The sequence below is a fragment of the Apteryx rowi genome, unplaced genomic scaffold (assembly GCF_003343035.1).
Source record: "Apteryx rowi isolate R43461 unplaced genomic scaffold, aptRow1 scaffold_99, whole genome shotgun sequence".
Lineage (NCBI taxonomy): Eukaryota > Metazoa > Chordata > Aves > Apterygiformes > Apterygidae > Apteryx > Apteryx rowi.
In genome coordinates this window covers 779,591-802,654 of record NW_020451304.1, presented here as the reverse complement: position 1 = coordinate 802,654, position 23,064 = coordinate 779,591, and the positions used below count along the sequence as shown (strand labels likewise).

Here is a 23,064-nt window from a genome sequence, read left to right as displayed (position 1 = left end):
ACAACAACAGACACACAACCAAGCATCACACTTTGAATCTTCTAAATTAGGAAAACCTGTTGCAGAGGTGCAGCTTTATGTTATTGCTTATCACTGCTGTTACTAGAAAGAGGCAAGCTGAAAGCAATAGTAGTTTTCTTAAAAACAAACAAGTGAGAAGTACCATCATAAGTCTTGGAATGACAGAAAACTTTTTGACTTAAGCCCAGAATAACATGAGCTGAATTTTACTAGAAAAAAAAAGGGAATCAAGCTATAGTATCATGATACTACCAAATGCATTCTGTACATCTCCAGGACAGCTTTGTTACATTTGCAGAAAATACTGCAAAGGGCACAGACTCCTAAAGCACATAATTCAGGGAGAGAAACAGCCCTGCTGCTGTTACACACTGCATTGCTCCTCTCCTCTAGCCAACACTCCTGCCCACTTCAAGAAATATTAATCGCAGCATGTTGAATCAGCATCTGAATTTAGTTTAGCAGGCAACAGGTACACACATTTTAGCTTGACATTTTATATATTTTGTGTAACAAGCATAAGAAATACACATTCATATTTAAGGGAATGATATTTAGCGACTTCCTGATAGAGACAGTGTTACATCTGTCTTTCAAGCCCAGCCTTATTTCTAGAGCCTTTGAATTCAAAAAGATAAAGTATATGAGGTGGTGTGCAAGGGAAGGAAATCAGGAGGGAGGAACAAAACCATTTAACAACTTTCTGCCCTAAGTCCAAATGGAAGAAAAGTCAAACCAAGTTTAGAGTACTATGGCACACCAAGCATCCTTTTTTGGCTTGCACTTGATTTTAGTAATATTTACCTACTACCCACAATAGTTGGCAGATTATTTAAGTGTGGTTCTTTGTCTTCACTTTCCCTCTTATTAGCCTGTGACTAAATGCAGGACAGAACAGGAAAACTATTAGGGTACACAAAGAGAGTCTGCCATTTTAGCACAATTTAAATCAAAGGATTGGTACTGTACTCAAAGTATTTGAGTGCCTGTAGCGCATGAGATGCAATGTGTTTATCTTTGTTCAGTGAGAGGGAGTGCCTTTGTGACTACTACTGAGAATATAAAACAGCATGTCTTTCTGATCTATTCATGTCCTGGCTCACTTAGGTTTGTTTGCAAGTCACTAATATCCTTCTAATTCAATAGTTACATGTGGTTCATTAAATAAAAAACAAGCAGAGCTGAACCAGTCACTTAAGAAAGTGTTTATTTAAAAGCTTCATAGCACCATCTTGTTTTTGAAAACATCCAAATAAAATGCAGCAATTAAAATGTTTTTTTTCTGTTGAGCATGACACTAACTCCACCTGTGAACATATTTACGGTTGTTCTTGCTAATCTAACTGAAAAATAGCACTCCTGTGCACACAGACATAGTACTGGGCCTTGATACAGTTATCCAGTCCTAGCTCAATAATGGAAGATTAGAAACAAGTGAAACTGGAAACCTCCAGGAAGCAGTTGTTTCTCTCCTGCTGGAAGAGAAGATTTTTCTAAAGGCTATTTTAAGGAATGGAGCAGTTTCTACTCTTATGTCCCCTTCCAAATTTCTTCCCTTGGCAGCAAAACTAAAAATGTAAAGGTATAAAATATTTTGGATATTCTTTTATGGTATAAGAGACCACAGATGATTAATTTATAAGTATCTTGATGTATTTGTTTTAACAATCATCTAGTCATTAACTTTAAAGAATGGCCTATTATGGCCATCTTTTCTAGGGAAAATACTAGTCAAAAGTATTCTACTAGATTACTATGCTGATTTTTATTAAAAAAATTAAGATAAAATCAAATGGCCATTGAAAGCACTTGTAATACATTTTCATGAGTTTTTCCTTTTTCCCTTTTTAGTTTTGCAGAGTAGCCTGCCTGAGAGCTTTTATTGAGCCAGTCAGTAAAGCGCTATTTTCCAAAGATCCTTAACTTACATTTCAAGAATATGGACCATGCTGAGTGCTTGGTCACATTAACATTTGGCTATGGCTTCCAACCACTGGGATTCTCTATTGCATCTACTTCTGGTTGATCATTAGGAGGCAAACACCCTGTAGTTCACTTGGCTAATGCCCCCATAGGGTCCCAAGCTGGCAAAACAATCGGCTCCTGCTGCATCACTGCCAAGATATCTTCTGGCACATGCTTCTTATCCACCACAACTTCATACACGTACTCAGAAAACCAGTCATCAGTCATGATCAGGTAACCTGGAGATGAAAACAGCTCATTACAACAGAGAACCATTACTGCTACAGTGAAGCAGTGACACAGATTCACCCATGCATGATCCATTACAAACAGGACCCAGTCATACTCCCGTATCCGTCAGGACAAAGTAGAAGAAAAAAGACCAAAACAAACAAACACTAAGAACTTAACATACAGACTAAGCTGATATTGAAGTATTTCATGTGCACTGTCAGACCAAGCAAGAAACCTGCTAGGAAAAATAAGACCCAGAATATTCATCATTTATGCTTCATCTGTTAAAACAGGCATCTGGAATACTCAAGTGAATTGCAATTCCTTTAAAAGAATTAATATTTAAGTCAGAATGTAAAGTTATCTGGGTCTCCAGCTTTACAAGTTTTCAGGATTTTGATTAAAGAAATTTTCCTGATGAATATCCAGATCATCTTTGGTTTAAGAAACCTCAAACTTTGCTGCTTTAGTTCTTGTGGTAAAAGGAGGCTACCTGCTTTCCTCAAATACAAAGCCAACTAAAATCACACTGGCTGAACTAAATCTTAATTTTCTCCCTTAATATTATTCTTGAGAATTTTAGTGCACTGCCTTTGAACTGGGGAAAAAAAGTTACATTTAGAGTATCACAGCTTTTAGCAGAAAACTACCACTGGAAACAAGCTATTCAAGGTGAACCAAACTTATAGCATGCCAGGGAAAAAGAATACATTTAGAAGACAGATGAGAAAGCTTTATGTAATAAAGTTCCTCATGTCCTTATACAATATCATCACACAATCAAATGAAACAAGAAAGTGTCCAAAGAATATGGACAATAAATGCATCTATCTACACCATCTTGTTTCTAAAGCAAGAGATCAGATTGAATTCCCATAAATTAAAAACCCTATCAATTGTAATCCAAGCTAGAAGCCATTTTGGAAACACTGCCAAAGGGAGCTGCCTTGATTATTCTCTCTTCAGGATATGAGTTCTGTGGGACACACAAAAACCTCTCACTCCCAAGAGCCAACAAGTAATTGCACCCTGAGAGGATAATGAACTCTGCCTCTGACATCCTGTATCTCAAAGCTTGACGGTGCTGATTAGGATCGCACTGTCTGAACAAGAAGGAAACATCAAGCAAAACTTCAGAACATGCAAATAAGGAAGGTTGCTCTTTGAGAAGGCCTGTGCCACAATGAAAGCCATTATCAAGTTCTTCATTAAGAGGAGACACATATTATAGGCAGCAACATATACACCTAGGAGCCTGCCTGAGGCAACCCTGAGCTCTGCAGTCCACGCAGGTAACAGGGAGAAGTAAAAAAGAAACAGGAAAGTTTGTGTTTCCAAACAGGGTACAGCCATGGAGTCTTACCTCCGGCAATGAATCTATTGCTTCTGTTCAACCCATTTCTATGTTAATTAACAATACAATACAGGAAAACTTGGAATAGCATTGCCTTCATCTGACATGACATAATACCTGACTACTCCTCCTTGTATACATGAGGCTTGTCCACATTTCTCTAGCTTATCCAAAGAAAAACCTACAAATTAAGCATTTTAAAACTGACAAGCAGCTGGTTAGGGAGAGGTCAGTCAAGGCAGAATGACCAAGAGCTACAGCATAACCTAGGATTCTGGCACCTGAAAATAAAGCCCTTGCACCAAAGTTCCCATAGGGCCTCCTACAAGCCACTTGGTGCTCACACCTTAACTTCTCCATAGGGAGAAGATAACAGAACCTTTCCTTCATAATGTGCTCCTGGGATGATATATATGAAGACAGACACTAAGTGTCTACACTTAAACCCTTAAAATATCTTAATGCATACAGAGAATAAATATGTAACAGTCAGGACAAGTAGAGAGGAAAAAGACAAAAGGGAGCTGACTTCTAGCTGGAGATGTACCATAAGAAAGTTCTCTTCATGCCAGAACAAACAGATGGACCCCTGTCAAATGGATGTGATAATGCAATTCAGTGTTCACCTTTGAAGACCTCTTTCTTGCTTTTAAAAAAAGATATCTGAAGGAATAAGCTGGGTTCAAAGTTAATACTGTACTGTGTCTCCAGAACAGAGAGTAGCAGAATAATTAAACTTGCCTGGATGGCTGACAAAGTGCCAGTAAAACACAGAACGGAAAATTTTTACTGGGAAGTGATATTTATTTATTTATTACCTCAAAAGGCAAACAATGTTTGTCAGCAGCTGTGTTCATTCCTTGAGGAAAAACAGACTGGATTCCAAGAAACAGTTTTACAACAGATATCCATATAATTACTAAATATTTAGGAGAGCCAATGCTAGCTGTTCTCAGGGCTTCCCTTTCCCTGGGGCAAGCACTACCACAGGAATTCAGTTCTGCCCCCAGAAGGAATGCGAGCGTATAAATAACTTCYTCCCATGACACTCAATACAAGAGTCATGCTCGTTCCATTCCTGCRCCATGCAAGTCTGGGGAAACAGGTGCTCCTCAGGCTGTTGCACCTCAGATGGTGCTCAGAGCAATGCAAGAGGCACCCCATATAAAAGCATTCCCATTTCCAACCAACTATAAGCTTTCCGTGACTCAAAAAAATCTAGCTTCTGGCACTTTGTTGCAAGCTGCACCCTCTACCATCCTGTCCAAGAAATTGTGGAGTTGGGGCTTGTATCCCCCACACCCAGCTGGGCCTCAGCTGTGAGATGCCAAGTTTAACATCATTCTTGGCCTCTTTAGAGCTGTGGATTCTGGTTTCCTGTGCTGGACTTATCCAAACATAGCTTCCCAATTCCTTAACAAGCAGATAAGATAAAGTTCACTGCCAGGCTGACTCAATGGTATAGCAAGAAAGCTAGGACAGACTGCAAATCCTCACCCTCCCAGGCCAGCTAGGACTGGATGTTGAAGAGGGTGTAACCATCATGCCTACTGCTCCTGTCAAGTTGCCTCTTCTAGTGTTCAAGAATGAGCTCCAAAGGATATGTCCGATTGCCTTTAGCTAACAGTAAGTTGATTGGACATACCTAAGAAAATTATTCAAGGATTCACCTCCCTGAAAAAAGTAGTCTAAAAGAGAAATCAAGCTTCCTAGTTCTGATGGGATTTTCAATCAAGGCATTTTTCTAGACAACTCTCTAACCAAAAGAAAATATAGACAGCGAGCAAGAATTTCTAGAGACAGCAGTCTTTACGACTACAAAACAGATAAATGACAGTGACTCACCAAGAAAAGTTCACATAGATGGTGTGCATGCAATATATGCATACAATGTATGGACAGGGTTTATTCAAATTGCTCTAGAGCCCTATTATATTCCAAAGGAGCAATGAGCTCCTCTTAAACAGTTCTAAAAGAACTCATTCCTGAAAAGTGAATGCATATTTGGAAAAAAAGACAACCTCTAAGGGCAGGTAAACTAACTGCAAACTAAGAAGTAGCTTAAGCTTACAAAGCTGGCAAACTACAAGTTCAGCAAAGTAATACTCAAGACTAGGTAACCAGCTTAATTTTTAGTGTTATTCTTAACTCAAAGCCTGAGGCACTACACCTTTCATTTGTAGCTGCTGCAGTTTCTAAATGTTTTGATGTTCTCAAAGAGCTAGAGAGAGTCACGAATGCACACAGCTTTGCACACAGATCAATCGCAGCCCCTGCAGCTCCATCAGTATATCCACTGATGCTCCAGCCCAGTAACACCTGCACACAACTGCCTCTGTTCATATCACAGTTCAACAGCTGCAACTTTAAATCCTGAAACTCTCTTGGTAAATCTACTGCATCATGGTTTGGAAGAAATGGCCAATATCCTGATGTTAAGCCCAGTGTTTTTTCAGTTCTAATCAAGAACAATTCTGAGCCTTAACCAAAGGAGCATAAATGACAAGCAAAATCAAAGTTGCTGACTGATGCCTATTAATTTGAGAATGTTCTGAGTACTAAACAAAGTCCATGCTGAGCAGTTGTAAAGCAGTAAGGCAGTTCCTTCCTGGAAACATTCCTCTAACACTAGTAGCATCTAACACTGCAAACTGAGGATCTGCAGTGTCTCAAAGGAAGTCCTCTGACATTAAGAGGACCACTAACTAGGTATTTTTATATTCTCTAATATACATAAAGGTGATTAACATCTGCAAAACAGTTAATAGTTTGTATTTGGAGACAAGCAAAGTTTTAATGGTACTTCTTTAGTAACATTCCAAAGTACATTTTATTCCTGTCACATTGATAAGCCATGAAGGCTTAACACCAACACAGTTTCACTATCTGTTTCGTCAGAACTAAAGACTTTTATTGGAATGCTCTACTGCGAACATATACAGCTAACAGACACTGCTGCAGACCAAGGGGCCAGAAGATAAATTAAGACACTTCCATTCTACATGTTAGTTAGCTTTTCATGTATAAGATGCCAAAAGCTTATGAATAAGGTCACATCCTAAAACAAAAATTTCCAGAAATATTCTATTCCAGGAAGAAACCCCCAACACCCTGGGTAATTTCAGCCATATCAGATCTTGCGAGCATAAGGTTTGGGATTAATCTGCAGCAGAAAAAGTCAATGACTGTACTGTAGGATGGCCTGGAACTGAAGTTTGGCTTAGCATGCTATCTGTGAGCTTGCACCATGACTGTGTGTACATCAGGCCTGTCTCAGCTAGGAGATGACAAAGTCACGGAGGTCTTGCTCCACTCCAGTCATTTAGGAAGAGCTGGCTGACTGCAGTCCTCAGCAGCAACCCAGAGAAGCTCTCACCCTGTCAGCCCTGCTCACTTGGGGCAGGTGAGCTCAGAGCTAGCTCCCCAGACCAGGCAAAGCAGCGCTACTCTGGTCAGGCCCAGGCTGAGCAGGGAAGCAACCAGAAACAATCTGCTAAACCACCTCTCAGCTGTGACTCACCCTTCTGTCCGTGCTGCCTATCCGTGTGCCATGCCAGGCTGGCTCAGCACCCCCACTCCAGCCCTACGGAGTTTAGAAAACCAGTTTAAAGGAACAGTAGTCCAGGCTGAGACCATGGTCAATGGAAAAGCAAGTTCATGCAGAAAACCCAGCTCTGAGCTGAACTTTAAGTGTGGATCTTCTTGTTGCTAGTGCTTGCCATACCAGACAAACACTCAAAGCATGCTGCTGGTCAGGCTTTTGGCACAGCTATAGAAGGGCTATTTTTATAGATTGAGAGGTGTTGGAGCTAGAACAGTTTACATTGCAGCCGCTCACAGCCGCTGGAACCAGCCATACCCTCACTGCCTCATTTCCAAAAGCAGTAAATAAAAGTTTGCAGTGATTGATAAACAGTGCTTTAAAAGAAAATGTAAGACACATTCAGGTTTCACATATGATTCAGGAAGACTATTTAAATAATATCAGCCACAGTCAGCATGAGGTACGGCATGAGACAACTCTAGTAAACAGAGCTAAGCTTGAATCTGTAACCAAAAACTTTAGTACATTTGAAAGTATGCAGTGAAGTCTTTTTACTTTCCTACTAGAAGGACAAAGCATTTTTCTGCAGCGCATACTGAGGCATTTCTTGGAAGTGACCCTATCTTACTTGGTCTTGCAAAGCATTTCCTAACTTATCTATTGTCCTTCTATTAAAAAAAATTTTGTTTTACATCACTGGAATTCTTGCCATTTCATAAGAGAAATACTACTGTATTTTCAGATCAATATTACCAGATTTTTCAAATGTGTATTTTGCAGTATAGTCTTATAAGCAAGACAATAGCAACAGTTCTGCTCTCTTGACACTTGTCAAATTCTTACAGCTGCTTTCCCTCCTCCTCCACCCCCAAGCAGGGATAATGGTTCACAGTTTATTTGTGATCAAAAGCAAATTGGTATATACTGCTTAAAAAAAAAAAAGCAGCTTTACAATAACAACCTAAGTAACTTTTAAAAAATTTGATCTATTTTATGAAAGTTTATTGCTTTAAATACTTCATCATATGAAGTTCAGATACGTTTTCTAGATTCCTTTGATAAATCTTGATATTTCCAGGAGGCCCTGTACTCTTCAGGGTACATCCTACTACTCACCATGTCCTGACGTCACAGCAAGTGAAGACAGAGCTTTGCAGGGTATGAAATGGTTTTAATATGGCCTTAGGTTCATAATTGTAATTACTGCAAATATTAATGTGATCTGACAAGATGTCACTCAGAGCGAGAAAGTAACCATTACTAGCCAGATTATTTGCAATAAAAATTCACTTAGACAAGCTGAACCCATTTGATCTGGTGACAGAAGTCTACCAATATCTACCCATTACCTTCCATATACAAACAGTTTGATTATTGGATTGTCAAAAACTACAGGACAAGGACAAAATACGCCTCATATTCAGCTTAAGCTACAACCTCCAAAACAGGGGCTTCTGTCAACTTTGTTATTCTGCCTTTGGGATGATGACAGACTCCCTCACTGTCAGTCAGTTATGGCCATCTTCCATAAAGTGCAATTGCCTCTACAGTTTGACATGCAAACACAATGCCAAGTTAATCCAGTGACACTACTTGCTTCCAATCAATGTCTCCATTCAATTTACTTAGAAGTAAAACACATTTAAGCTAAGAGTGTTTGTCTTCCAGAAATACAGTGCCGTATCTCAGCAATCCACATGCTGTTTGCAGGCTCATGTCATGCATGTTTCAGGTGGAGGACACACTCACAGCATGTCCCTTTTCCCCTTCCAGTTCCCTATTTCCAAATACTAAGTTCAGCATTATGCTCCTGTGGCTATAAATTACTTTACCTTTATTACCACGGTCTTCACCCCAGGAGTTTTCCACTCTCCATTTTTCAAACGACCCTTCTTGCCCATCCTGTGACAAAACAAGTAGATGGCTATTGAGTAGTGAAGAGCCACGCCAGTTTAGAGCAGTCAACCCTTCCAAGTCTGAATCCAGCACCAGCAGCCACAGAGCTCCACTCCCCAAAATCGAGAGACACTGGTGAGTTTCAGACGATCGTTTCTTGCTAATGGTTTGAGAAAAGTAGTTTTCTGAAATACTGCTTACATAATGCATGAGGAAACATAGCTGAGAGGGGAGCCTACAATAGGTATTTATTTTAATCTGAGAACTTAATTCAAATTGAATTTAATTCAAGTTTTGACTCAACCACCAGAAAGAATTTAAGCAGCCTTCCCTATCATCTGTTGGGGCCCTGGCTGCCTTGTGAAATACAGGAATACTTGCTTAAACTAGAAATCAGAGGAAAGGAACCAGGGCAATAAAGTAACTGTAATAATTTAAAACAATATTAGTAAGAGCAAGTGCAAACACTTGAGAAATCTAGCTGAAGGACCAGTCTGGTTCACTGAAAGATATATCAGGCTTCTAACAAACATGAAGTACATCTGATTTCAGGTTTACAAGTATGCTGTATTCTAGGCTGCATTGTGCATATCTGAAGAGTCTAGTTCAGATATATCAAGTACATAAAAGCATTGAAAACAGCTTCACGGGCTTGCTACACCACAAAATGAACTGCTGCTTCCTCCAGAAAGTGAGGAAAAAGCAGCTCCCTTGAGGAACCAATGAATATTTATTCTTTCTACTGTGATTTTTTTTATGATAATGCAAAGAACTGTAGCCTGGAAAGCATCCTGTGAATCCATTTTTAATATTCAAAGGAATATTGCTATATTAAGATTTTATTCTCACTTAAAAAATATAAAGGAAATTCCTTAAAACGTGACATTTGGGAGCTACCAAACTAAGGATAAGTTTACTCATGATGCTATCTGACAAACTAGAATGAACACATTTACATAAATGAAGTTTTTAACCAAACAGTACACTTAATCCACATTTTTTTTTGCATTGTAAAATTGTAATATGATTTTCTTTTATCTTCAAAGCCTTTTTTATAAAGCAGGTAAATCCGTAGTATTATATTTTTACAGCTATCTAACAAAGCTCCTTTAGATTAAGTTAAGGTTTAATATAAAAAAACATGTTCAAGCCAAAAGTAGAAAGAACAGCTTAGTCTGTGTTTTGAATGTGGAAAAGCCTTCAAATTCTGGACTTGTTCCACCATAACAAAGTATTTCTTTTAAAGGATCTTCTCATTCGAGGAATACCATATATTGATATATGAAATTAAGCATTTATTAATCTTATACACATCTTTCTTTGTTAAGAAATAAGATCACATTTGATCTTATTTTATGTAACTATGCATTTATGCATGCAAAAGTAGGAACTTAGAAATATAGACCATAGACTATATCCTCCAGTGAAATGCAGTCAGTAATTGTGACCCACAATTGTGAACATACACACTACAGTGGTGAACATATAGGTTTTGAACAGTAGAAAATTATCATTATAAATATCTTTTAAAAAAAAGGGTTTTTTTGAGTTAAGATGCACTCATGCAATCTGATACATGAAATACAAGCATTAGATCTCAAAATGCAGAACTGTAGGAAAAAATTCTGTTGAATTGTAAGAAGTAATTCAGAAAAGCTCATGAATCTCAGCAGTCCCATCTCAAGTTCTTGAACTCCAGCATTCAAGGGAACTTTTTCAATTACATGTGAGCTGTTATTTCTCAAAGCCAATGTCATCTTGGACTGGAAGAAATCACTTCAAAGAGACTTTAATAACAACTTCTGGAAATAATAGAAAATATCAAAATTGCATTTAACCCAAAGGGGTAAATATTCACATGGTTCTTTTTAGCTCATTATCTCTGCTTTGTTATTCTGCCAGGAGCAGCTGTAGTGCATGATTCATCTTGACATACTATCTGCCATACAGCTATTTTGGACACCATTTTCCTTCCTAATTATGAGTAGGTCAGAAAAGTCACATACCATTGTGTTGTAGAAGGTTAAGATTTTTACTGAAGTGCCTCCTACTGGCTGTTCTGGCATTTTAACAGAGTATGAGCTTCATGCTGTAAAACTTAGATTGGACTAATCTATGCAATGGGATAGGGTGGGAAATACCTGCTGTCATACTTGATTCCTTGCTCAGCAAGGTATGTCAGAATCTGCATTTAAAACCTGTTAGGAGAGGTTTTCTGGTATCTTAAAAATAGAACTTTCCTTGCCCTTCTCCAATACCAGTTTGTGTGTAGAAGGAAAGAAATCCTTGACTTGTCTAAAATTCTTCCCTCCTTGTTAAATATTTATAGTTCTTCTGAACACTCCGAGACACATAACAGGAAGAATAGACAACCTAGGCCTTGTGCACCAGGGTGTTGTCATGCACATGGCAAGCTTTAGCAGAACAGTTCATACACTGTGAATAATCCCTGAACATATAAACAAACTGCCAGAATATTCAAATACGTCTGTGCAAACATCAGAACTTCAGAAAGAAGACTCTACCTTCTCAGTGACAGCCGTCAGGACCATAGCATGGGTCATCATTGAATCGCCAAAGATTAATCGTTCTGCTTTGTTCATGTTCTTGATGGAGACGCCAAACACCAGCTCATGATTAAATCTGCAAGAAAGCCACATAAATGTTGTCAAAAAGGATGCAGGGAGGATTCTCACAACTAACCAGAGAATCAGTAGACTGCAGTGTCCCAGGAGCCAGTGCACAGACCTATAAGTTCAACTATTTTTAGTGTCAGAATAAATGAAAAAGACTGGTCCTTTAGGAGCGTCTCTCACCAGATTAGATAATTCAGATGAGTAAGAACATTTAACAGAGACTTGTAGTGCATCTTTAAAGGATCAAAATTTTAGCTAACAAGTGAAAAGAACATACTTCTGTTGCCACTGAAATATTTAAAAGCTCTCATTTTAGGTATAAACCAAAGCATGTACAAATTAGTTTCAGCTAAAGTATCTTCTTGTCTGTCCAAGTATCCAAAGAGGTATTCCATTTTGGTTTTCTACTTACATATTCATGTCATTGATTCCCAGCTTGCCATAGAAGTGCTTTGCAACATCACAGCCAAACCACACAGCCTACAAACAGGAAAAAAAAAAATCACGTCTAGGTTACATCCCAGTGAGTTTTATATTACGAGAGTCAGCACCACACCATCTATGGAGAGAAATCAAACAAACCTCGCCATCCTTAATAGAAGCTGCAGCCAATTTTTTCAAGACATCAACAGGCTGGTTATTGTAGAGCGTTCTCCTCCCTCCTACCATATTGCCAAGGTACTCCACCGTATACAGCTTGTTATACGGGTTCTGTGGTCGAGGATCGTTCACTAGACAAATCTGCCAAAATCAAAATGTCATTAATGTGTAACTTAATTGAAAACTTTGAGAAGTGAATCTAGACAGATTTTGGACAATTGCTTCTGTCCTGCTAGCTGTCTATCCCATTAGCAGACAAGCAGCTTGACTGGAATACCAGAAGGCTTTTAAAGCAGGTTTTTTTGTTGGTTTTTTTTTTTTTTTAAATCTCTCTTGTAAGTTCACCTTCAGTTGTGGCACAGGAGCTTTGCATGCTATTCTTGTTCTCTAACAGCTGGTTTTATTTATGGCTGTTTGTGACTTATCTGACCACTGCATATTATATCATTACAAGCTCAAAGTGCAATGCAAGGTCACACAGCTAATTGAGGGGCAGCGCATAAATGTGGGGCCAACTTGTGGGAGCTGTATCCATCCCATGTTGTGCAGTTACAGATGCAGACAGTACACCGGCAACAGTGGAAAGGAGTAACCAGGTGGGTTTTACAGTAACAAGGTCTTGGAAAGCCACTGACTTTCCGCATGCCCAACCTTGTCCTCCATGTTGAAGTAAGGCTTCACATGCTCGTTGTAGAACTGCACTGGTGTCACAGGGCCAATTTTGTTGTAGTTCTTCTCCTTATCCCGGAACTCCCAGCAGAAGGTCTCCGGAGGGCTGCCCAAGCAAGTACTCACTATTCTGAAAACCTGCCCAGAGAAGCAAACAGCTGTGAGAATTCACTGCAACATCCAGATCTGCCCCTCCTACCACAGCAATGTCAGCAATCAATGGACTCCCCCACATTAGAACCAACTGGAAGGCTGGGTTATTAACATTCACCTTTGAAGCACATGAATAACCCTCCACGCATCAATTATTTGCATCCAGTTCCAGCAATCTACACCTTGCAACAGTTCTAAATCAATCTAAAAGGCCACAAAAAGAACAGAATCTCTCTCCATTGTCACACTCTGTACCTGCTTAAGGTACAAGAAATTCCCAACAAGAAATGTTTCCAGGGTAAGAGAAATATTGTCAAACTGATTCTAGAAAATAAGCATTCAGAAAACTGCTCTAATAGGTGATTTGCCCCATGCACAAAGGGGAACTGAATCTCCTAACATACATACAACAAAGCATTTTATCTCAGTGCTTTCCCTGTACTAATCCCTTCTTTCCTGTAATGTTCATTTGGATTTCAAAGATGGGCCTTTGCTTTTTTCAAAATCCTAGAATAATCTTCTCATGTGTATTTAATACATTTAACAATGCCTCAATTTAGGGTTAAGCTGGCAGGTTATGTAATTTAACTGAAGACCTCTGCTTGCTGTGACATCCTTTGCAGCTGACATCTTTCTATTGATTTTAATCACAAAAAGTCTTGACTAGATTTCAAGTTAGCAGTCTCCCTATAAATGTATGAAACAGTATTTAGGAATAGTCTACCGTACTTTCTCACCGGCCTTATAAAACGTGCTAACTTGTAGGCAGTGTAACCAGATGAATGTCTTYAAGAATACTTAGCAGGACCTATTACAGAAACTATGGGAACAAAGTATTCAGTCATATGTGAGCAGGTTTGAATCAGTTTTACTTCAGCTGAAACTGGTCTGACTTCAGCTCTGTCATTCTGTATGTCTTGAGCATAAGAAGTCTTTTTCTTGCAAGGAACCCACAGTTTATTTGAAATAAAAGAAGGGGGGAATCAAATTAACCTGCACCTACCCCTTCTGCACTATGATCCAGTGCCTGTGGTTTATGTTAACATTCCTGGGCTGTCAGTCTTCACACTTCACACTCGCCAAGCTTTCACAACAGAGGAGACAGAATACCCTCCCCAGAGCTGACTTACTCCTTCTGGAACAACTTGAGCTGATTTATATGGATCCCAAGCGTCTTCTCAGTAGGTTCTTTAAGACCCACTAGTTAATTAACAAAGCTAGACAGCCTCCGATTACACCAGCCTTTTTGCAGAACTGGGTCTTACTGCTTTTTTTTTTAAACCCAGCAACAACACAACCACAAAATCTCAGGCTTTTTTTCTTTTAAACAGCACTTGTGCTGGCTGCACTGAATGCCTATACATTAGGAGTTGCATGTAGTTTCATAATCCTGGTTTTTATACACTTTGTCCCTCTTACTTTCCTTCCGTGTTCTTCTGAAGCTGCATGAAGAAAAACATCTGGAGAGAGGTAGGGGGCTTCACTGTTTTTAAGCATTTTGTATAGAAGCAAAAATGAACATAATCTTCATGCCAACTAACACTCACTGTTTGGCTGTATACAAGATGCAAATAAAGGTGTTCTTGCTCCAAGTAGTTTAAGGAAAACAAAAGAAGAGATTAATTATGGGTTGAAACAAGGGAGCAGGATCATGTTTTTACTGGAGGAACTTGCACTTTTCATTTTTAATAAATATGTTAAAGAGCAAATGTAAACCCCTAAACTGCTATTAATATTCAATTTTGCACAGACCACACAAAAGGTAACATTTGCTGCGGACACACCCACATTACCTCAGATAGCCTCATCTCCCACCACTTGGGGTTATGGAAACAAAACATGCCAGAAAAATGCCTAAGAGCAGAGCAGCAAGCAGAAGGGCTCCAGGCAGAGGAAGGAAAGTGACGGAGACAGCAGTCTCAAGTTAACAGAGGCCGTCGTGCCTGGGAACTGCGGCTCCGACGGCTGTTTTTTCCACCACACCCATCATAGGCCATCCCTTGGCATCTAAAAAGCTTCCTCTATCTATGCTCTTCAGAGACTTACTTAAACTAAAAGGTGACTTGTATCACTCTGGTGACAGCTAGAACCAAGATAAGGCAAAGATAAAATGGCTTTTGTTAAAAAACAAGATGAGTGAGGAGGGGAAAAGGGGACGTTCCTGATAAGGAAGAGTCCATAAAGGAAAACCATGAAGAAAGAAAAATTAAATCACATGCGCTGCACTGATCTCAACTTCTGACCTCTTGTGCACTAGTTTGATAAGGAGAATGTTTATACAGTTCTGGATTGAATATTTAATCCTATGTTCCAGGACAGCTGCCCCATTTTGGCTGGAGTACTGCCTCCCAGCATAAGCAAACTAAGATATGCTACACAAATAAAACTCCACAGAACAGAGCCCAAGTTCTGTTCCACCATACACAAAAATGGATGTACAGCCACTTATATACATATACACATGAAAAAACACAGTGGTCTCAAACCCTTAAGTGTTTTTAAAGTATACAGAACAGGTGCAGTTGGATATGCTAACTGCAATGTTTATTGAAAGGAAGTCCACTTAGGTTACAAACCACTATTACTACTGCAAGAGGAAATACTGCATTAACTGCAGAGAATTAAGCATAATCTTTTTACAGAACAGACAAATTGCAATCAGTTAATGATTCTTTAATGCTGGTTCGAGGATCCCTTTTCAGAGGCAGGCTTTAAACAAATGAAGAGGCATTTTGCAGTGAGCTGTATGTCACTGCCCTAAAAATGAACATAGCCAACTCCAGGAAGCTTTGGATTCTGCTGCAAAAACCTCCAAAGGCTTTTGGAGACACTAGATGCCAGTTACATTAACACACTGTTAAACTAAATGCTAATTTGCAGCACTCTGAAGGGTAGATTCAAAGGGCGGAATTACTGTTGATCTTATTAGGGCATGTATTTCATAGAACAAAATATTTTAGATTTAATAATGTAACCCAAGGAACATGTACCATTTTTAAACTTTAAGCTAACCTTAAAATTAGGTTAAAAGCAGCTACAGATTATATATTAATTAGAAAGATGAGTTTTCCAAAAACCAGACAAACATATTAATCAAAACTTGTATATCAGTGGAACCGCTTAAAACTTTATAGAACCATCCCAATGTAACTTTTGCTTACATCTTAAGCAGAAATTACAACAAACATCTGTTGATGTTTATTGAATTGCAGAAAAACCTCTAAGACACATTTAAAAAAAGTTTGGTTTCTTGAGACATCTGAAGATAGACATTAAAGTTACTTGGTCACTTTGCATCATATGCTCGAGAAACCCACACATGCAATAAATGCATTTTTTTAAATGCATACACTTGGTCAAACACCAAGCTAACACAACACTTCAAAAATAGTTTTCACTATTTGAAAAAAACAAGCATCAGGAGACTAGGATAAAAAATAGCACACATCACTGTCACATTCCAAGCAAGCAGTGGCCTCCGCCTGCGGAGGGCCAGCCACCACACTCGCCCACTAGTAGGGCAGACTCTTGCTGACCCATTTGGTTTTGGGTTAAGTCATGCAGCTAGAAACAGATGCTGTGGTTCCTTCCTCTGCTGCCTCCCATTATCAGATCACAGCTGGATTCAGCCTGGTTCAGTTCAAATCTTTTATATACTGCAGAGTTCTCTTTTGTTKTTCTTTCCTGCTCTCTTGTGGGGAATTTCTGCAACAACACTTGGGCTGTAGGATTTGGCATTTAAAATGGTCAGAATGCAATTTCAACTTGCCTCTTTCCTACTAGTTACAGAAGCATGATAGACCACTATTCTGATCTCTGTTAAGATATAAAATGCTGCTTTCTTACAGAAAGGGTCATATCTCTTCTGGTGGTAAACTGTCATAATTCTGGAATCCTGAAATTCAGGATATTTGTCTGGAAGTAAAAAGCTCAGCATGCGTTAAGTAACCACATATTCTCCTTCAAGAAAAATCATTTAAATACTTCAAAGTGCACTGCCATACAAAACCTTCCTAGTTAGGCAAACAGAAGTCCCTTGTTTTGCCTGATCCTCATATATGCAAAACAAGAGCCAGCAAGAAATGCRCTCAAGCCCCCCTGTTCCAAGAAGTCACATAAATATATTTACCTCTTCTATCATAGTGTCCATTTCAGCAGTAAGTTCCCCCTTAGTTATCCCACACACCACCATATTTCTTAGCCGCAAACAGTACTCTCTCATCTGTTTAAAGAAAAAGTCATTTTATTTTAAGATTAAGAAAGGTGCTACACCTAATCAGTTTTCAGAACTTTCTATATGGTTGTTTCAGGCACCTGTTTCACCCTTTACAAAATGTCTTGAGAAAGAAAAGAAATTCTTTCAGAAGGCTTTGTTATATGTTGATTCTTTAAAAGGAACATAATGAAATCATTTAAAGGTAAAAGATCACAAAAATCGAAAATTAATAGTTGCAATTCAATTACTGTTTTCCAACTACCGATTTGAAGCTTATAGCCATTAGCATTTCTTAAGGCTTCATTTCTCTCAGTTCCATAACATAACTAATGCCACAACATCCACATGCATCACTGCCTCTGTGACTCACAGGGAACAAGCTGTCTTCATACTGTAAAATTTATTTTGCAATTCTAATGCATAATTTATCTCTTGGTTGATAAAAAGAATGGAGCATTTCCCCACTACATGCAGAGTTGCAGTAAGAACAGTACATGCCTCCCATTACCGTCACCATCCATAAGGCCAGGAAGCAGTGAGTGGGGGTCCCTCAAGACCAGCTGGTTTGTGATGTTCAGGACAGAAATAACTAACACCACCATAACGTCTAAGCTCATTTCAGCACATATTTTCCATTTTTTAATATGGATTTCAGATAGCAATTTTCCCTGAGCATGTACCATGTGAACTGGAAAAAAAATCAAAGCCCATTGTAAAGAAAAAGCGCGATTTTAATTGCCTTTTTATCTAGCCACCTACACTAGCTTCTTCCCAGATGAATTCACTTCTGCAGGGCAGTGAACAATCTTATACCTTCCTTCAGACAAAGCCACACCTCCATACATTGCAAGCTGATTTTTAACATTCATCATTTTTAAAAGACATTTTGATTTTAGCCATCAAATTTGGCAGTAATCTCTAGAAACCTTGGCATACTGGTAGACAAAACACTGAGAAACAGTTAGCCAGATGCTAGTTTTACAGAAATGTACTTTATCAGCCACACTTCAAGAATTAACTTTTTGGAGATTCGAGCATTAGGAACAATTGCTACTAAAACCATATGGATTATTCCCAAGCTACTGAAACCTGGCAATGGCCATCTTCCACATGCACATTTTCCTGCTCAATGTTTTAAGATCAATCTCATTCCTTTGCTAAGACTTAAGACTACTGTCTGAATAAAAGCAAGTCAGTTGCTGAGATGCACTTAATACTTTGGTCAATAAAGAGGCATTAAGATGGCTATGAATACCTGAAGCAGGATCATTCCCATCCCCTCCCCTTCTTTAATCATAACACCTAAATCTGTTTTACCTTATGATTCAAGATCTCATTCATCCTTCTCGTAGCCTCTGTGGTATGAGATTCCGGGAAGTATTTCTTGGGGACAACACCATACTTTTCTAAAAAAAGAAAAAAGAAAAAAAAAGTAAAGGTTCTATGAGTTAATAATTGTCTTTTCTGCATGGCAAATGCTGATGCTTCTGCTCATAGCCACATAAAAGCTTAATACAGCTGTTTTCTGTGCAGGGAGTATAAGGGAGAGGCTTCTCATTTAAAAGCTACAATCTTTCAAAGCTTACACGTCAATCTGTGACTGAATCTTCATCTCTCTGATCTGCATTTCACAAGGGTCCCAAAGGATGCAATCCTTGAATGACTCACTATCATTTAATCTGATACTTTAGAAGTTCTAATCTAATTAGTGCTTTTTAAGAAGCTCTTTTGACCAGGACAACACCCGATTACTTTAAAATTAAGCTAATGAAATATCTTCTAAGAAAAAAAATGTGCCTCTTAAGACTTATTCCATGTATCTAATCTACGGTTAGTTGACTAACTTCCTCGTCTTCCTTCCTCCATAAGAAGAGGAAAAAGACTCAGGACTACTTCTCCTCAACATTTATAAAATGTATGCAACTGCTCAATTACTTCTTACATTACGCTACTAAACAAAGATCACACCATGCAAAGCTCTGGACATAATAGCATCATCTAAAATCTTCTCTGCCCTGATTAAATATTTATAACAACTGGATGTGGAAAAAAGTGACCTCCAGGCTTCAAAGGAACAAGTTCCTTTTGCGATTCTAAACCTACATTAGTGGCTTGTTATTCTACAAAAGTGTCGTATTGTTTTGCAACACAAATGAAAGCAAGTGCTAGTATAATTCAGATTCTGAAGCATCTCCTCAAGCAGTGCTAAAGATGATCCTACTTAAATTGGATCTTTGTAAGACCAGCACAGCCACATTCCACATCACTTCCCTCTCGCTGATCTTTGTATCATCTTTCTTCAGGTTGCAACTCTGAAAGAAGTTTTGCTTCTGCCTTGTAAACACACCCTATTCTAACTATGTTTTTTCCTACCATGTGTATTAAGAATTGTATACGTGGAGATAAGCAAAGGCAACAGTGTTGAGATGATTGCTGAAGTGTAATGGAATTGCATATTTTCACTGAATGGACAGTCAAGCGCACCTGATTACTTCTCCTGACTTTCTGAACCTTTGTCATTAGCAGCAGTATACAAAAATGAAAGATCTTAAAGATTTATGCCTAACACTCACAAGCAAACATGAAAAACTTTTTTGATTAAAAAAGCCAGTGGCTAATGGTGTCATGTCCTTTAGGAAATTTCCAGGTTTCAGACTCAATTTCTTCCTAGTCTGGTAGCCTACAGTAGTTAGCCTTAAAGGCACCAACCTTCAAGGCAAACTGCAAGGTTTTCTCACATCACTCATATCTGGGTATTAGGGAGGTGGGACAAGAAATTCTGTGCATATAAAAGTTTATATTCATCTTTTTTCCTGCACTAGTAACATGAAGGTAATTATTATCTGAAAGGAAGTATGGTTAGGAAATGGGACAGATGCTTTTGATGCACTGTATTAGAAGCTTTAAAAAGCAAGGCCTGGAAATCAGGAACTAAGTGCAGAATAGCTTATGTCATTCCTAAGATCTCATCCCACCTGAAATGCTTTCCATTAAGTATTAGCAGAATATTCTAAGACAGGCTACACTAAGCTTCCAGGTATAAAAAAAAAAGTAAACTGCTTAATAAACCTTACAGTCAGAGCTAACTTATTACTCCTCAGAACACAAACTTGCTTTCAACCCATATGAAATGCTTTTTAGTGTTTACATGGTTCATAAAATTACTACTGACCATCTGAAATCAGGAGTTGCATTCCAGTTTAGCCACAGTTATACAAACTGAAGTTGTGTCCAAAGCTGTTAAACTTCTCTTCGTTTTTGAATGTTTAGGAACAGAATCTCACTTTAATGATGGTAAAAATAAGGAAAGCATAAAGCAGTTAAATGTTGGCTCAAAGGAAGATTAGCACTGCTTCAGCTACATCAGTTGTTCATATTATCAAATCTTTCTTATTGAGTGCAGACTGACAGCTGCATATTCGCAGATTGTTGATATTACAAAGAATGTGTGTTTTGAGATGATCAAGAAGAAATACAAGTGACTTTAATGCAAATAACAATATGTGTATTTTAAGGGAACTGCATAGTCAAGTGTTTCATTGCAGATTGCAAAAAAGGCATTTTATCATCGCAGTCATTCCAGGCTAAGTTCTGAACAGTGACACAGTGAAAGAATAAACAATCTTCTATTTGAAGCTTTCTGTAGTGCCTGGCACTCTGATCTAGGAGATCCTACATTGTGCAATATCTAGTATAGCACCAGATACTGTAGAAGCAAATCAAAATTGTGTTAGCTGTTTCACTCCTCATCACTCAAGCCAGTGTACAACTTCAGGAAGCTCCAAGTGACAGATTCTCTTACCAATAAGATTAACCAACATATCCCACTGTCCACCATCATTTGTGGGGTTGGAAAGCAGGAATTGGATCAGTCTTCCTTCCACAGGCTCCTTTTGCTGAGCTGTTTCCACATAGGCATTTAAAAAGTAGTAACAACGTTCAACCTGGATTAAAAGACAGGTAAAAATCTCTAGATGTGACACACTACATGTGACTTCATTCCTGGGTATTCATTTCTTTCAAAGTCCTAACTAGATGAAACTACATTCTAGCCATGCACTGAAGTTCTTATTTTCCTTATAGTTTTCTAGGGATTATCCTATAAACTTATTTCCAGTTACATACAAAATATTTACAAGTGAATTGGTATAGAGCTTGGAGAGTGCAGGGGCAGGAAACAAAAGTTATGTAATAAAACCTAGCTCAAACCTAGCTCGGTTGCAAGTACTACATTTTCTTGATTTCCCTATAGGAAGCAAACCAGCACATAGCTCCCAGATCAGCAGGTCACAAGTACTACTTAAAGAGAGCTCAACAAAAAATTAGTGATGTTTCCCACTGGGCCTCCTACAAGTAATGTCTGAAATATTCAATACTCGAGAGAAAAAAAATCCATATCCCAAAACATTAACATCTTGACAATTTTCTTCTCAAGTCRAAAATCCCACTTTGCTCTATCCTCATTTACAATAGATATTTAAAGAACTTTTTGAAGTTTCTTCTCATGTATGTTTTCCATCTGGGTTCTTAAAACGGTCAACAGTCTAAATAAAATTCTCTCCCAAGACTAATACCCACTGCATAACCAGTCCTAGCACAACCTATGACCTATACTACTGTACCTTATCCCAGAAAAAGAGATACGACTGGCTGAATTCAAACTCCTCAATGTTGTATTTCTTCATGAAAGGAAGACGCATTGCATTGAGACAAGAAAAGATCCAACATCTCCCTGAGAGATCAAAGGAACAAGAATTAAATTGGAACGTACGCACTGAAGATCTGCACAACGTTTTTAAACACAAGATTTATAATACTCTTCTGTCTCAAGCCTTGGCCCACTGTTCTGGTTGGCATTATACACTACAGAAAAAACCAATAGGAACTTCAGAAAACTTGAAATTGCATGTGCAGGTCTCAACTATTTCTATCTCATTCTTTAAGGAAGGGAAAATAGGTAAACATTGCAAGGCTAAAGATGGTTATTGATTCAAAAGAATATTGTAAGGATTCATTTTTGGCCCTCAAAAGGCATTCTGAAAAGCTGTATCAGAACTCAGTTCCAACAAAAGCTAAAATAAGGCTGGAAATACTTCTGAAATAGTGCTGTGGATCAACCCCGTACTTTAAACTGTTATAAACCACGAAAGATCATTCCTAGTGGAAAAAAGTTGACTGCGACTTTTCATCAATAGTTGATCGTTACTTTTTGGTTGGGATCCAGTAACATACCAGGAGTCCTCAGAATAACGTATTTTTGAAATAACCCTTGAACAAATAACATTTTGCTCAGAAGCCCAAAGGAAAGGCTTCAGAGGAAGCCACCGCTTCCCCGAGCACCGGGAGCACGGTGCAGATTACGTCATTCATCCCCCAAACACCAGCGCTCCTGAGCGGGAACGTTAGCCCCCAGCCCCAGCAGCGCGGTGGCAGCGGGCAGGGAAGCGGGGAGCCCCTTACCCGAGTTCTTCTGGTTGGTGACGGGCTTGCCCTCGGCGGGCACGGCGTGCTGGAACACCTGCACCGTGTCCTGCACCACCTGCCGCTGCAAGCACACCTCCAGCGGGTCGTTGCAGGTCGCCACGTTCTGGGCCAGCAGGAACTGCGGCTCGGCCTGCAGCCGCCGGGTGAAGGCAGCGGCCTTCTCCGCGCTGAGCCCTGCGGGCCACGGGGCAGCAGTCACCCCGCCGCGCCGGACGTGCCCCCCCGCCTCCCCCCCCCTCCCGCGATGGGGCTGGGCCGCCCGTGGGGGAAGGTGTCCCCTCCCCAGGGCATG

At 39.1% G+C, this 23,064-nt stretch overlaps 1 protein-coding gene across 1 annotated transcript; it reads right to left on the bottom strand.

Annotated features, from left to right (window-relative positions):
* Window positions 1-1,203: 1,203 nt before the first annotated feature.
* BLMH (bleomycin hydrolase) lies at window positions 1,204-22,960 on the bottom strand. The gene is made up of 11 exons (XM_026055255.1): window positions 22,749-22,960; window positions 21,911-22,020; window positions 21,091-21,232; window positions 18,606-18,694; window positions 17,202-17,294; window positions 12,902-13,057; window positions 12,233-12,391; window positions 12,063-12,130; window positions 11,540-11,657; window positions 8,951-9,020; window positions 1,204-2,225 (listed from the first exon to the last, which is right to left on the bottom strand). The coding sequence occupies exons 2-11, from the start codon at window positions 21,986-21,988 to the stop codon at window positions 2,074-2,076; spliced, it is 1,125 nt and encodes a 374-aa protein (XP_025911040.1). The 5' UTR covers window positions 21,989-22,020; window positions 22,749-22,960; the 3' UTR covers window positions 1,204-2,073.
* Between the last annotated feature and the right edge of the window lie 104 nt (window positions 22,961-23,064).